Source organism: Nerophis lumbriciformis, linkage group LG16 (assembly GCF_033978685.3).
Source record: "Nerophis lumbriciformis linkage group LG16, RoL_Nlum_v2.1, whole genome shotgun sequence".
Classification (NCBI taxonomy): Eukaryota; Metazoa; Chordata; class Actinopteri; order Syngnathiformes; family Syngnathidae; genus Nerophis; species Nerophis lumbriciformis.
Genome location: NC_084563.2, coordinates 9,094,871 through 9,109,721, shown reverse-complemented (window position 1 = coordinate 9,109,721; position 14,851 = coordinate 9,094,871). Strand labels below are relative to the sequence as shown.

General features: G+C 40.2%; 1 protein-coding gene across 2 annotated transcripts in view; it reads right to left on the bottom strand.

The window, feature by feature from the left end:
- The window catches only part of LOC133616971 (teneurin-3), a 745,483-nt gene that overhangs the window by 250,676 nt on the left and 479,956 nt on the right, over window positions 1-14,851 (bottom strand). For both annotated transcript variants that reach the window (XM_061976582.2, XM_061976583.1), the window contains 2 exons: window positions 14,626-14,820; window positions 8,697-8,897 (listed from right to left, as the gene is read on the bottom strand). In XM_061976582.2, the coding sequence (XP_061832566.1) occupies window positions 8,697-8,897; window positions 14,626-14,820 (396 nt within the window). The remainder of the gene's footprint in view (window positions 1-8,696; window positions 8,898-14,625; window positions 14,821-14,851) is intronic.

Here is a 14,851-nt window from a genome sequence, read left to right as displayed (position 1 = left end):
GTCAAAACGGCCAAAACTGTCAGGTGCCCAGGGAAGAAAAAAGAGAAAAGAAGAGGAGAAACTAGAAAAGACAGAGGTAGCAGGTAGGTAACGTTAGCCTACATGAAATTATTTGTCTGTTACAGAATGTGATAGTAACCTGGCTTTTTAGCATTAAGCTAATGTTACATGATTCGGCAATTGCTAATCAATAAATAGCTAGTTCTGTTTTAACGTCGGGTTAATATTGTGGAGGGGGCTAAATTGTTATGGAAAATAATAATGTAACGTTAGGTAATTACAGTACTCCCACCTTACATTCCTCAGGGACATTTGTATTAGATCTTTTAAGCAGGTGTTTTGTTTACATTGTTATTGCCTTCTGGTTAGCTAATGTTTGCCCTGCAGGTAATAGTCACTTTTCCACCCCTTTATATATTAGGTATAGTTGTAAGTAACAAAAAAAAGGTCAAAGACAAAGCTATTCGGTTTCTTGTGAGTATATACACTTCACTGCCGATGTGGGGGGGGCGCCACCTAAAATCTTGCCTAGGGCGCCAGATTGGTTAGGGCCGGGCCTGAGCGTCCACATTACTGAAGATGCCGCACCGATCCGCCTGTCGATCTCACGATCCACTCTTCCGTCACTCGTGAACAAGACTCCGAGGTACTTGAACTCCTCCACTTGGGGCAGGGTCTCCTCCCCAACCCGGAGATGGCACTCCACCCTTTTCCGGGCGAGAACCATGGACTCGGACTTGGAGGTGCTGATTCTCATCCCAGTCGCTTCACACTCGGCTGCGAACCGATCAAGCGAGAGCTGAAGACCCTGGCCAGATGAAGCCATCAGGACCACATCATCTGCAAAAAGCAGAGACCTAATCCTGCAGCCACCAAACCGGATCCCCTCAACGCCTTGACTGCACCTAGAAATTCTGTCCATAAAAGTTATGAACAGAATCGGTGACAAAGGGCAGCCTTGGCGGAGTCCAACCCTCACTGGAAACGTGTCCGACTTACTGCCGGCAATGCGGACCAAGCTCTGATACTGATCATACAGGGAGCGGACCGCCAAAATCAGACAGTCCGATACCCCATACTCTCTGAGCACTCCCCACAGGACTTCCCGAGGGACACGGTCGAATGCCTTCTCCAGGTCCACAAAGCACATGTAGACTGGTTGGGCAAACTCCCATGCACCCTCAAGGACCCTGCCGAGAGTATAGAGCTGGTCCACAGTTCCACGACCAGGACGAAAACCACACTGTTCCTCCTGAATCCGAGGTTCGACTATCCTCTTACCTTTAGTGAAAAATAAAATGTTGTTTTTTTTCCAAATTCAAGACAAATTTATATGTTTTTGGTAACACTTTAGTATGGGGAACATATTCTAAGTAACAAAGTGTCATGACTTGGACTTTGACGTGGTTTGTTCTCCCGTGGTGCAAATGAACTGGACTGGTCAAGGCTTGAATGTGGGTACATGATTTATTTTAAACTATCAAAAAAGGAATAAACAAAAAGCGCGCACAGTGGCGGAGAATAAAACTAGACTTTAAACACAAAACTTGCACATTGGCAGAAACTATGAACAATTAAACAAAACACTAACTGTGGCTTATCAAACAAAAACTTACTTGGCATGGAACCGGCATGAAAAAAAGAGTAGCAAGGGTCATCAGGGTGTGGAGAGTGTGCAGGAGCATAAATGTGGTGATGTCGTCAGGACGAACAACAGAAAATGAATGAACTTAAATACTATGGACATGATTAGTGAAAGCAGGTGCGTGACTCAAAACGTGAAACAGGTGCGTGACGTGACAGGTGAAAACTAATGGTTGCTATGGTGACAAGAGTGCACAATGAGTCCAAACGTGGAACAGGTGCGTGACGTGACAGGTGAAACTAATGGTTGCTATGGTGACAAAACAAAACAAAAGTGCACAAAAAGTCCAAAATTTAAACCGAACATTACTAAAACAAAACATGATCACACAGACATGACACAAAGACTTAATTTAGAGTTATTTGTTTAGGGTTAGGGTTCGGGTTAGAGGGTTAGGGTTATAATAAGGCCATGCCGAATAAGGCATTAAAAAGTACTTAATAATGACTAGTTAAAGGCCAATATGTTACTAATTTGCATGTTAATAAGCAACTAATTAATGGTGAATATGTTCCCCATACTAAAGTGTTACCATGTTTTATTACTGGTGCACAGAAAGAACCGTGCATGAACATCACCTTGTTCAAAGAACAAAACCAACACAGTGCATAAACTCAAAACAAATAACACACCTGCAAATCAGTCTGACTTCTACTGTTGCCGTATCCGTAATACGCCGATAGGGAGAAGGTTTTATATACACGATGAGTCGGTTGTGTCTTGACCTCCGCCGACTCACCGAGGCCGACTCACCGAACCCCTAGGGTTCGATTGAACCCAGGTTAAAACTATTTTTCTCATAATACGTTCCAGATACCCATAAATATCAGAGGTGTCAGAAAAATAGTGATATACTTATATATACAGTCGTGGTCAAAAAGTTTACATACACATATGAAGAATATAATGTCATGGCTGACTTGAGTTTCCAATCATTTCTACAACTCTTATTTTTTTGTGATAGAGTGATTGGAGCACATACTTGTTGGTCACAAAAAAACATTCATGAAGTTTGCTTCTTTTATGAATTTATTATGGGTCTACTGAAAATGTGAGCAAATGTGCTGGGTCAAAAGTATACATACAGCAATGTTAATATTTGCTTACATGTCCTTTGGCAAGTTTCACTGCAATAAGGCACTTTTGGTAGCCATCCACACGCTTTTGCTTGAATTTTTGACCACTCCTCTTGACAAAATTGGTGCAGTTCAGCTAAATGTGTTGGTTTTCTGACATGGACTTGTTTCTTCAGCATTGTCCACACGTTTAAGTCAGGCCATTCTAAAACCTTCATTCTAGCCTGATTTAGCCATTCCTTTACCACTTTTGACGTGTCTTTGGGGTCATTGTCCTGTTGGAACACCCAACTGCGCCCAAGACCCAACCTCCGGGCTGATGATTTTAGTTTGTCCTGAAGAATTTGGAGGTAATCCTCCTTTTTCATTGTCCCATTTAAAGCACTAGTTCCATTGGCAGCAAAACAGGCCCAGAGCATAATACTACCAACACCATGCTTGACGGTAGGAGTGGTGTTCCTGAGATTAAAGGCCTCACTTTTTCTCCTCCAAACATATTGCTGGGTATTGTGGCCAAACAGTTTCATTGTTGCTGTATGTATACTTTTGACCCAGCACATTTGCTCACATTTTCAGTAGACCCATAATAAATTCATAAAAGAAGCAAACTTCATGAATGTTTTTTGTGACCAACAAGTATGTGCTGCAATCACTACATCACAAAGAAAATAAGAGTTGTAGAAATGATTGGAAACTCAAGACAGCCATGACATTATGTTCTTTACAAGTTTATGTCAACTTTTGACCATGACTGTATAAAAAATACATATACAGTAAATATAGTTTTATACCCTTTTTAGAGCTAAAATATACCCAAACTGTCACGACTTGGACTATGGCGTGGTTTGTTCTCCCGAGATGCAAAATATTTGGACCATACGTGGCGTGAAGGGGAATACATGATTTATTTAAACACTATAACTACAAAAAAAAGTACAAACGAAAAGCGCGCACAGTGGCGGAAAAACGACTTGGCTATGAAAACAAAAACTTGCACAAAGGCAGAAACTATGAACAACAAAAAACACTAACTGTGGCTTAATTAACAAAAACTTACTTGGCATGGAACCGGCATGAAAAAAGAGCAGCAAGGGTGTGTGGAGAGTGTGCAGAAGCATAAATGCGGGATGTCACCAGAACGACAAACTGAAAACAATGAACTTAAATACTATAGACATGATTAACGAAAACAGGTGCGTGACGTGACAGGTGAAAACTAATGGGTTGCTATGGTGACAAAACAAAACAAAAGTGCACAAAAAGTCCAAAAACAAAACCGAACATGACCAAAACAAAACATGATCACACAGACATGACACAAACGACCACTTTGCTGCTGCCAAAAATGTATTTTAAGTAATATTTTGATACTGACACATCTTATCTCAGCATGTTTTACTATAATACCCTTATGAGCATTCCATATATCAAAATGAAGTACCTACTGTACGCTTTACATTTTGAAACACCCTGCAAATCAATTTTTGCAAAGTGGTGGTTTGGGTAGATTTTAGCTTTATAAAGGGTATTTCAACATGTAAACAGTACAGTAGGTACTTGATTTTGATACACCGGTATGTAACGCCCATAAGAGTATTCAAGTCAAATATGCAGAGATGAGATGTGTCAGTGGTCCTCGTCAGCCAGAGAACTTTGATTTTGGGGCGGCAGCGGTAAAGTTTAGATCCATGAAGGACAGAAAAAATTAATGAATGTTTATAACTGAATACATTTACATATGCATAAAAAATTGTTTTCTTTTGGATGATTTTTTTTTTTAATGAATTAAGTTACGTTTATGAAAACCTTTTTTCCAAAACACAATATAGAATGTGAGATATAACAGGATAATGCATACATTCATCATTTGTTTTCAAAATGGTTACAAAAAAGTGAGACCTTATTTTTATGACATTTTGAAAATTCCTAGCGCCAACACTGACACATATTAAGATATGCGTTTGTACGTGGTTGAATTGTGGACGATTGATGAGCCTTTTGTTTGCTTTTGTGTATTGTTGCATCATGTTGTGGCCATTTTGAAGTGCAGTTGTCTGTGACTTTATATCAATATTAATTGAGTGATTTGAAAAATAATTTTGAATTGCATTGTATTGTATTTCTGTTAAATGTGTGTACAAAAAAATGCAATAAATACATGTTTAAAAATGTAATCAAAAAACAAAAACATTTTGCTACAATATAACGTTCAGGGTTACAGCTCTGCAATAACGACATTAGCAGTTAATTATCTAGTGAATGGAATAAAAGGATTCCAACTTTTAATACCTTTTTTGATTCCATAAAATACAAAATATGCTGATAAAATAAACAATTATCAACACAAAAAACATCTGCAGTGAACACTATTACACGGTTAGAGGTTAGACTTTCTTCTGGACAAATCTAAATTTGAATATTGGGAGCGGTTTATTTTTTTATTTTTTTTTATTAAGATTGCCAAGTTAAGTTAATTAAGATTGCCAAGGCGCAGTCAAGGCGTTGAGGGGATCTGGTTTGGTGGCTGCAGGATTAGGTCTCTGCTTTTTGCAGATGATTTGGTCCTGATGGCTTCATCTGGCCAGGATCTTCAGCTCTCACTGGATCGGTTCGCAGCCGAGTGTGAAGCGACTGGGATGAGAATCAGCACCTCCAAGTCCGAGTCCATGGTTCTCGCCCGGAAAAGGGTGGAGTGCCATCTCCGGGTTGGGGAGGAGATCTTGCCCCAAGTGGAGGAGTTCAAGTACCTCGGAGTCTTGTTCACGAGTGAGGGAAGAGTGGATCGTGAGATCGACAGGCGGATCGGTGCGGCGTCTTCAGTAATGCGGACGCTGTATCGATCCGTTGTGGTGAAGAAGGAGCTGAGCCGGAAGGCAAAGCTCTCAATTTACCGGTCGATCTACGTTCCCATCCTCACCTATGGTCATGAGCTTTGGGTTATGACCGAAAGGACAAGAAATTAGTTCCCTCCGCCGGGTGGCGGGGCTCTCCCTTAGAGATAGGGTGAGAAGCTCTGTCATCCGGGGGGAGCTCAAAGTAAAGCCGCTGCTCCTCCACATGGAGAGGAGCCAGATGAGGTGGTTCGGGCATCTGGTCAGGATGCCACCCGAACGCCTCCCTAGGGAGGTGTTTAGGGCACGTCCCACCGGTAGGAGGCCGCGGGGAAGACCCAGGACACGTTGGGAAGACTATGTCTCCCGGCTGGCCTGGGAACGCCTCGGGGTCCCACAGGAAGAGCTGGATGAAGTGGCTGGGGAGAGGGAAGTCTGGGCTTCCCTGCTTAGGCTGCTGCCCCCGCGACCCGACCTCGGATAAGCGGAAGAAGATGGATGGATGGATGGAAGTTAAAAAAAACCGAGAAGACCCTCTGTAACTTTTCTGCACCTGTTTTGCTGCACCTAAAAGGGAGAACATTTGTCAAAATGTCGTGTTTCCTGTGCTATTATTTTTCGTAGGCATCCACAAACTTGGCGGTGGTATTATTTAAACCTCAAAGTTTGACCCCAAAAATTGGATTGACTTGAAATTTCTCTCCAAAACACCCACTATAAATTCCCAGCGTTTCGGTCAATCCCCGTTACATTTGGTACACGGACTGACAAAGACATTGGAGCAAGACTGGTTGAAAAATATGGCCGTAATCAAGTCTTTGCAGACTTAGCCAGAAATAGCCCATCAATCATTGACTATTTTTTCTATTTATCATTATAAAACAACAACCTTTAGGGGGCGCCACAAAATAATTTTACAGTCATGTCCCTTGCAACATGTGAATTTTTGGGGAATTTATAAATTTTTTTAAAGCATATTTTACAAAATTTTTGGCCTAAATCAAGCATACAAATGGCTAAATGAACTAAACATATCACTAGTACAGAATTACACTTAATTAATTGTGCATATGACAACAGAAAGTATTTTATCTACACTGTTTGGTTTTATTTAGGGGGCGGTATGGCGCAGTGGGTAGAGCGGCCGTGCCAGAAACCTGAGGGTTGCAGGTTCGCGCCCCGCCTCTTACCATCCAAATCGCTGCCGTTGTGTCCTTGGGCAGGACACTTCACCCTTGCACCCGGTGAATGAATGAGTTGTAAAAATGAATGATGGCTTCTCATTTCTCTGTGAAGCGCTTTGAGTGCCTAGAAAAGTGCTATATAAATAAGCTTGCCTTGCCCATTGGCCACTAGAGGAGACCAAACCAATCAGATTATGTTATTTAGTATCATGGCCACTGATTGGCTCAGTCTCAGGCAGCAATACTGTAAGGTAGTGTTGTAACGATACCAATATTTTGGTACCGGTACTAAACTTATTTCGATACTTTTCGGTACTAGAAACATTTAAGTCCCATCTCAAAACTCATTTGTATACTCTAGCCTTTGAATAGCCCCCCTTTTTTTAGACCAGTTGATCTGCCGTTTCTCTTCTTTTCTCCTCTGCTCCCCCCTATCCCTTGTGGAAGGGGAGACACACAGATCCGGTGGCCATGGATGGGGTGCTGGCTGTCCGGGGTCGGGACCCGGGGTGGACCGCTCGCCTGTATATCGGTTGGGAACATCTCTGCGCTGCTGACCCGTCTCCGCTCGGGATGGTTTCCTGCTGACCCCACTGTGGACTGGACTCTTACTGTTATGCTGGATCCACTATGGACTGGACTCTCACAATATTATGTTAGACCCACTCGACATCCATTGCATTCGGTCTCCCTAGAGGGGGGGGGGTTACCCACATATGCGGTCCTCTCCAAGGTTTCTCATAGTCATTCACATCGACGTCCCACTGGGGTGAGTTTTTCCTTGCCCTTATGTGGGCTATACCGAGGATGTCGTTGTGGCTTGTGCAGCCCTTTGAGACACTTGTGATTTAGGGCTATATAAATAAACATTGATTGATTGATTGATTGATTGATACTTTTCTAAATAAAGGGGACCACAAAAAAATGGCATTATTGGCTTTATTTTAATAAAAAAATCTTAGGGTACATTAAACATATGTTTATTATTGCAGTTAAGTCCTTAATTAAAATAGTGGACATACAAGAAAACTTGTCTTTTAGTAGTTAGTAAACAAACAAAGGCTCCTAATTTGTCTGCTGACATATGCAGTAACAAATTGTGTCATTTATCTACCTATTATTTTGTCTACATTATGAAGGACAAGTGGTAGAAAATGAATTATTAATCTACTTGTTCATTTACTGTTAATATCTGTTTATTTTCTGTTTTAACATGTTCTATCTACACTTCTGTTAAAATGTAATAATCACTTATTCTTCCGTTGTTTGGATACTTTAGTTTTGGATGATACCACACATTGAGGTATCAATTCGATACAAAGTAGTTACAGGATCATACATTGGTCATATTCAAAGTCCTCGGTTCCTGGGACATATTTCCTGACTTTATAAACATAAAGAAGATGTTATGCCAAAAAAAATCGACGTAATCATAGTAGTATCGACTAGATACGTGCCTGTACTTGATATCATTAGCACCTTTTCCTGAGGGTGTTTCAGTGTTGTAATTTCAACTTTATCATTAGTTTTTAAGCCAAAATGCGTCCGTTCTCCCTTTTCTGTCTACACACTGGGTCTGTTTGTAAGTACTCTGTGATTGTGCGCTGCCGAACATGCTCCTCTGCTCGTAAACCAGCAATGGGGGGGTAGGGAACCAGTACGTTTCAGAGGTGATATAGTACCAAAAATGATTCAATAGTATCGCGGTACTATACTAATACCGGTATACCGTACAACCCTACTGTAAGGTTGACTAAAGGGTGTTACTTAGTAGTAAACAGGTTTTTAGCTTGGAAAATATTCAATGCATTAATGATTCCTACTTGAGGGAAACTCATTTATCGCGTTATCAAGTCTGGAACCAATTAACAGCGTCTAGAGGTGTTTAATTTACTGATAGGACACATTAGGTGTCACCCGTCAAAGCAAAACATCACACTGACAAGGAAAGCGTTCTTACCTATGGAGCAGTCGGCCCCGGTCCAGTTCTCCTCGCAGACGCAGGTTCCGGAGTCGGTGTTGAAGGTGCCGTGACTGGAGCACTGCTCGGGACAAGTGCTCTTCAGGATCTCGCAGCCGATGCCCCCCCAGCCCGGGTTACAGTGGCACTCGCCGTGATGACAAGTCCCGTGTCCGCTGCACTTTGGATCCACGCAGTCCACTGAGGAGACAAGGAGGACCGCGGCAGTGTCGGTTTAACACTTATACACTTGTACTTGAACCACTTAAGATCATTACTCACGTGGAAGTTCGAATGGTGCCACTTTTTTTTTTTTTTTTACACTTTAGTGGTTTTTTTTCTATCTGAGTTCTGACCTACTCTGTACTTGCAGCCTAGTGATTTTCCATTAAAGTACGAATAAAAGTAGCCTAATTACTGTCTCATCTTGAATAATCAGTTTAAGTTGTGTATTTTTCTTCCTTTAAATTGGAATAAAATGGAATTAAACCGAGTCCACTTAGATAGGCAAGTCAATGCACGATACAATACTTAAATACATTATATATCATATTGTACAGTAGTGTATAAAGGCACTCAACCCACAGCCATTATTGTCTAAATAGCTAGCAACATAAGTGGTAATAGCGTGCATGAGTGCTGGGGGAGCTGCGGTTCATTGAGAGGTAACAAATCCAGACATTTACTTTGGACATTGTGATGCAGATCATCATCCCCTACCTCGGGGGTCGGCAACCAGAAACATTGAAAGAGCCATAGTGGACCAAAAATACAGAAAACAAATCTGTCTGGAGCCCCAAAAAATGAAAAGTCTTATGTAAGTGTTATAATGAAAGCAACACATAATGTAAGTGTCTATATTAGCTATAATAGCCTACTATCAAAACGACTTTAAAAGTCTTATATACGTGTTATAATGAATGCAACACATGACGTAAGTGTCTATATTAGCTATTATAGCCTACTATCAAAACGACTTTAAAAGTCTTATATAAGTGTTTTAATGAAGGCAACACATGATGTAAGTGCCTATATTAGCTATAATAGCCTACTATCAAAACGACTTTAAAAGTCTTTTATACGTGTTATAATGAATGCAACACATGACGTAAGTGTCTATATTAGCTATTATAGCCTACTATCAAAACGACTTTAAAAGTCTTATATAAGTGTTTTAATGAAGGCAACACATGATGTAAGTGCCTATATTAGCTATAATAGCCTACTATCAAAACGACTTCAAAAGTCTTATATAAGTGTTATAATGAAGGCAACACATGATGTAAGTGTCTATATTAGCTATAATAGCCTACTATCAAAACGACTTTAAAAGTCTTATATAAGTGTTATAATTAAGGCAACACATGATGTAAGTGTCTATATTAGCTATGATAGCCTACTATCAAAACAACTTCAAAAGTCGTATATAAGTGTTATAATGAAGGCAACACATGATGTAAGTGTCTATATTAGCTATAATAGCCTACTATCAAAACGACTTTAAAAGTCTTATATAAGTGTTGTAATGAAGGCAACACATGAAGTAAGTGTCTATATTAGCTATAATTGCCTACTATCAAAACGACTTTAAAAGTATTATATAGGTGTTATAATGAAGGCAACACATGACGTAAGTGTCTATATTAGCTATTATAGCCTACTATCAAAACAACTTTAAAAGTCTTGTATAAGTGTTACAATGAAGGCAACACATGATGTAAGTGTCTATATTAGCTATAATAGCCTACTATCAACACGACTTTAAAAGTCTTATATAAGTGTTATAATGAAGGCAACACATGATGTAAGTGTCTATATTAGCTATAATAGCCTACTATCAAAATAACTTTAAAAGTCTTATATAAGTGTTGTAATGAATGCAATACATGACGTAAGTGTCTATATTAGCTATTATAGCCTACTATCAAAATGACTTTAAAAGTCTTGTATAAGTGTTATAATGAAGGCAACACATGATGTAAGTGTCTATATTAGCTATAATAGCCAACTATCAAAACAAATATAAAGGCTTATATAAGTGTTATAATGAAGGCAACACATGATGTAAGTGTCTACATTAGCTATAATAGCCTACTATCAAAACAACTTCAAAAGTCTTATATAAGTGTTATAATGAAGGCAACACATGATGTAAGTGTCTATATTAGCTATAATAGCCTACTATCAAAACAACTTTAAAAGTCTTATATAAGTGTTATAATGAAGGCAACACATGATGTAAGTGTCTATATTAGCTATAATTGCCTACTATCAAAACGACTTTAAAAGTATTATAAAGGTGTTATAATGAAGGCAACACATGACGTAAGTGTCTATATTAGCTATTATAGCCTACTATCAAAACGATTTTAAAAGTCTTGTATACGTGTTACAATGAAGGCAACACATGATGTAAGTGTCTATATTAGCTATAATAGCCTACTATCAAGACGACTTTAAAAGTCTTATATAAGTGTTGTAATGAAGGCAACACATGATGTAAGTGCCTATATTAGCTATAATAGCCTACTATCAAAACGACTTTAAAAGTCTTATATAAGTGTTATAATGAAGGCAACACATGATGTAAGTGTCTATATTAGCTATAATAGCCGACTATCAAAACAACTTCAAAAGTCGTATATAAGTGTTATAATGAAGGCAACACATGATGTAAGTGTCTATATTAGCTATAATAGCCAACTATCAAAACAAATATAAAGGCTTATATAAGTGTTATAATGAAGGCAACACATGATGTAAGTGCCTATATTATCTATTATAGCCTACTATCAAAACTACTTTAAAAGTCTTGTATAAGTGTTACAATGAAGGCAACACATGATGTAAGTTTCTATATTAGCTATAATAGCTTACTATCAAAACGACTTTAAAAGTCTTATATAAGTGTTATAATGAATGCAACACATGATGTAAGTGTCTATTTTAGCTATAATAGCTTACTATCAACACGACTTTAAAAGTCTTGCATAAGTGTTATAATGAAGGCGACACATGACACAGGTGTCTATATTAGCTATTATAGCCTACTATCAAAACAACTTTAAAAGTCTTGTATAAGTGTTACAATGAAGGCAACACATGATGTAAGTTTCTATATTAGCTATAATAGCTTACTATCAAAACGACTTTAAAAGTCTTATATAAGTGTTATAATGAATGCAACACATGATGTAAGTGTCTATTTTAGCTATTGTAGCCTACTATCAACACGACTTTAAAAGTCTTGCATAAGTGTTATAATGAAGGCGACACATGACATAAGTGTCTATATTAGCTATTATAGCCTACTATCAAAACGACTTTAAAAGTCTTATATAAGTGTTATAATGAAGGCAACACATGACGTAAGTGTATAAATTAGCTATTATAGCCTACTATCAAAACGACTTTAAAAGTCTTGTATAAGCGTTATAATGAAGGCAACACATGACGTAAGTGTCTATATTAGCTATAATAGCTTACTATCAAAACAACTTAAAAGTATTAGGCACTAATACACCCCCATACCATCACACATGCTGGCTTTTCAACTTTGTGCCTATAACAATCCGGATATTTATTTTCCTCTTTGGTCCGGAGGACACGACGTCCACAGTTTCCAAAAAACTATTTGAAATGTGGACTCGTCAGACCACAGAACACTTTTCCACTTTGCATCAGTCCATCTTAGATGAGCTCGGGCCCAGCGAAGCCGACGGCGTTTCTGGGTGTTGTTGATAAAATGGCTTTGGCTTTGCATAGTAGAGTTTTAACTCGCACTTACAGATGTAGCGACCGACTGTAGTTACTGACCGTGGTTTTCTGAAGTGTTCCTGTGCCCATGTGGTGATATCCTTTACACACTGATGTCGCTTTTTGATGCAGGGATCCAAGGTGTGTAATATCATGGCTTACGTGCAGTGATTTCTCCAGATTTTCTGAACGTTTTGATGATATTACAGAGCGTAGATGGTGAAATCTTTAAACTCCTTGCAATAGCTGGTTGAGAAATGTTGTTCTTAAACTGTTGGACAATTTTCTCACGCATTTGTTGACAAACTGGTGACCCTCGCCCCGTCCTTGTTTGTGAATGACTGAGCATTTCATGGAAGCTGCTTTTATACCCAATCATGGCACCCACCTGTTCCCAATTAGCCTGTTCACCTGTGGGATGTTTGATGAGCATTCCTCAACTTTCTCAGTCTTTTTTGGCACTTGTGCCAGCTTTTTTGACACATGTTGCAGGCATCAAATTCCAAATGAGCTAATATTTGCAAAAAATAACAACGTTTTCCAGTTTAAATGTTAAATATCTTGTCTTTGCAGTCTATTCAATTGAATATAGGTTGAAAAGGATTTGCAAATCATTGTATTCTGTTTTTATTTTTCCATTTACACAACGTGACAACTTCACTGGTTCTGTAGTATGGATCGGCACACCACGAGTATAGATTGTTCTGGTTGCGTTCTGGTATAGTGACTAACCCTAGTTTCCATAGCAAGAAGGAGACATAATAACATTCTCGCTGAAGTGTAAGGACGGTCCTCTCTTTTGCCGCGAAGTGGACTCCAGCTTTCATTCTCCTTTCGTCTTCAAAGGCAAACCTTGACTCCTTCAGAGGCCGTGTGCATGTGAGGTCAGTCACCTGTGCGTGCACATCTGATCAGACAATTCCTTTTGTCAGCACGTCGCTCGATAGCCGTCCTGCAGCGTGCTTACGAGTGTGTGACATCATGTGCGACACAAGCCGTCCCGCAGCGTGTTTACTTGTGTGTGATATCATGTGTGACAAAAGTCGTCCTGCAGCGTGTTTACTTGTGTGTGATATCATGTGTGATACAAGCCGTCCTGCAGCATGTTTACTTGTGTGCAATATCATGTGCGACACAAGCCGTCCTGCAGCGTGCTTACGAGTGTGTGACATCATGTGCGTCACAAGCCGTCCTGCATTGTGTTTACTTGTGTGCAATATCATGTGCGACACAAGCCGCCCTGCAGCATGTTTACTAGTGTGTTATATCATGTGCGAAACAAGCTGTCCTGCAGCGTGTTTACTTCACGGAAGCTGCTTTTATACCCAATCATGGCACCCACCTGTTCCCAATTAGCCTGTTCACCTGTGGGACTTTCTCAGTCTTTTTTGGCCCTTGTGCCAGCTTTTTTGACACATGTTGCAGGCATCAAATTCCAAATGAGCTAATATTTGCAAAAAATAACAGCGTTTTCCAGTTTAAATGTTAAATATCTTGTCTTTGCAGTCTATTCATTTGAATATAGGTTGAAAAGGATTTGCAAATCATTGTATTCTCTTTTTATTTACCATTTACACAACGTGACAACTTCACTGGTTCTGTAGTATGGATCGGCACATCACGAGTATAGATTGTTCTGGTTGCGTTCTGGTATAGTGACTAACCCTAGTTTCCATAGCAAGAAGGAGACATAATAACATTCTCGCTGAAGTGTAAGGACGGTCCTCTCTTTTGCCGCGAAGTGGACTCCAGCTTTCATTCTCCTTTCGTCTTCAAAGGCAAACCTTGACTCCTTCAGAGGCCGTGTGCATGTGAGGTCAGTCACCTGTGCGTGCACATCTGATCAGACAATTCCTTTTGTCAGCACGTCGCTCGATAGCGTTAAATGCGGAGAGGAGGATTGGCCGGGGGGGGTGGTGGAGAAAAAGGAAAGGAGGATCTGCTTAAATGAGCGCCATTGATTGATTGATTGGAACGGACGACTGCGGAGCTCAGCGATAGGCTGGCAAATTAGCAGCTTTGCACGCTTGCGAGGAGGAAAAAGAGTGAATTTAGTGGCAGCGTGTATGTAACGGCAACATAGAAAACATTATCTGCTCGGCGGACTTGAACACACACACGGTTCCTGCCTGACACACACATTCAATACCTTTCGTCTGCCAGCAGCGTTTACCTTGTTCACAGCTGCCTCCTCTCCAGCCGCTGTTGCACACGCAGCTGCCCGACACGCACACCCCGTGACCCGCGCACTGGGGGTCCACGCACTGGCCGGAGGCCACGTCGCACTCGGTGCCCTTCCAGCCGCTGTAGCACTGGCAGCGCCCCCTGGTGTACTGGCCGGTGCCGCTGCACAGCACGGGGCAGGCGGCTAGGAGACACAAAAGCGTTCATCTTTTATT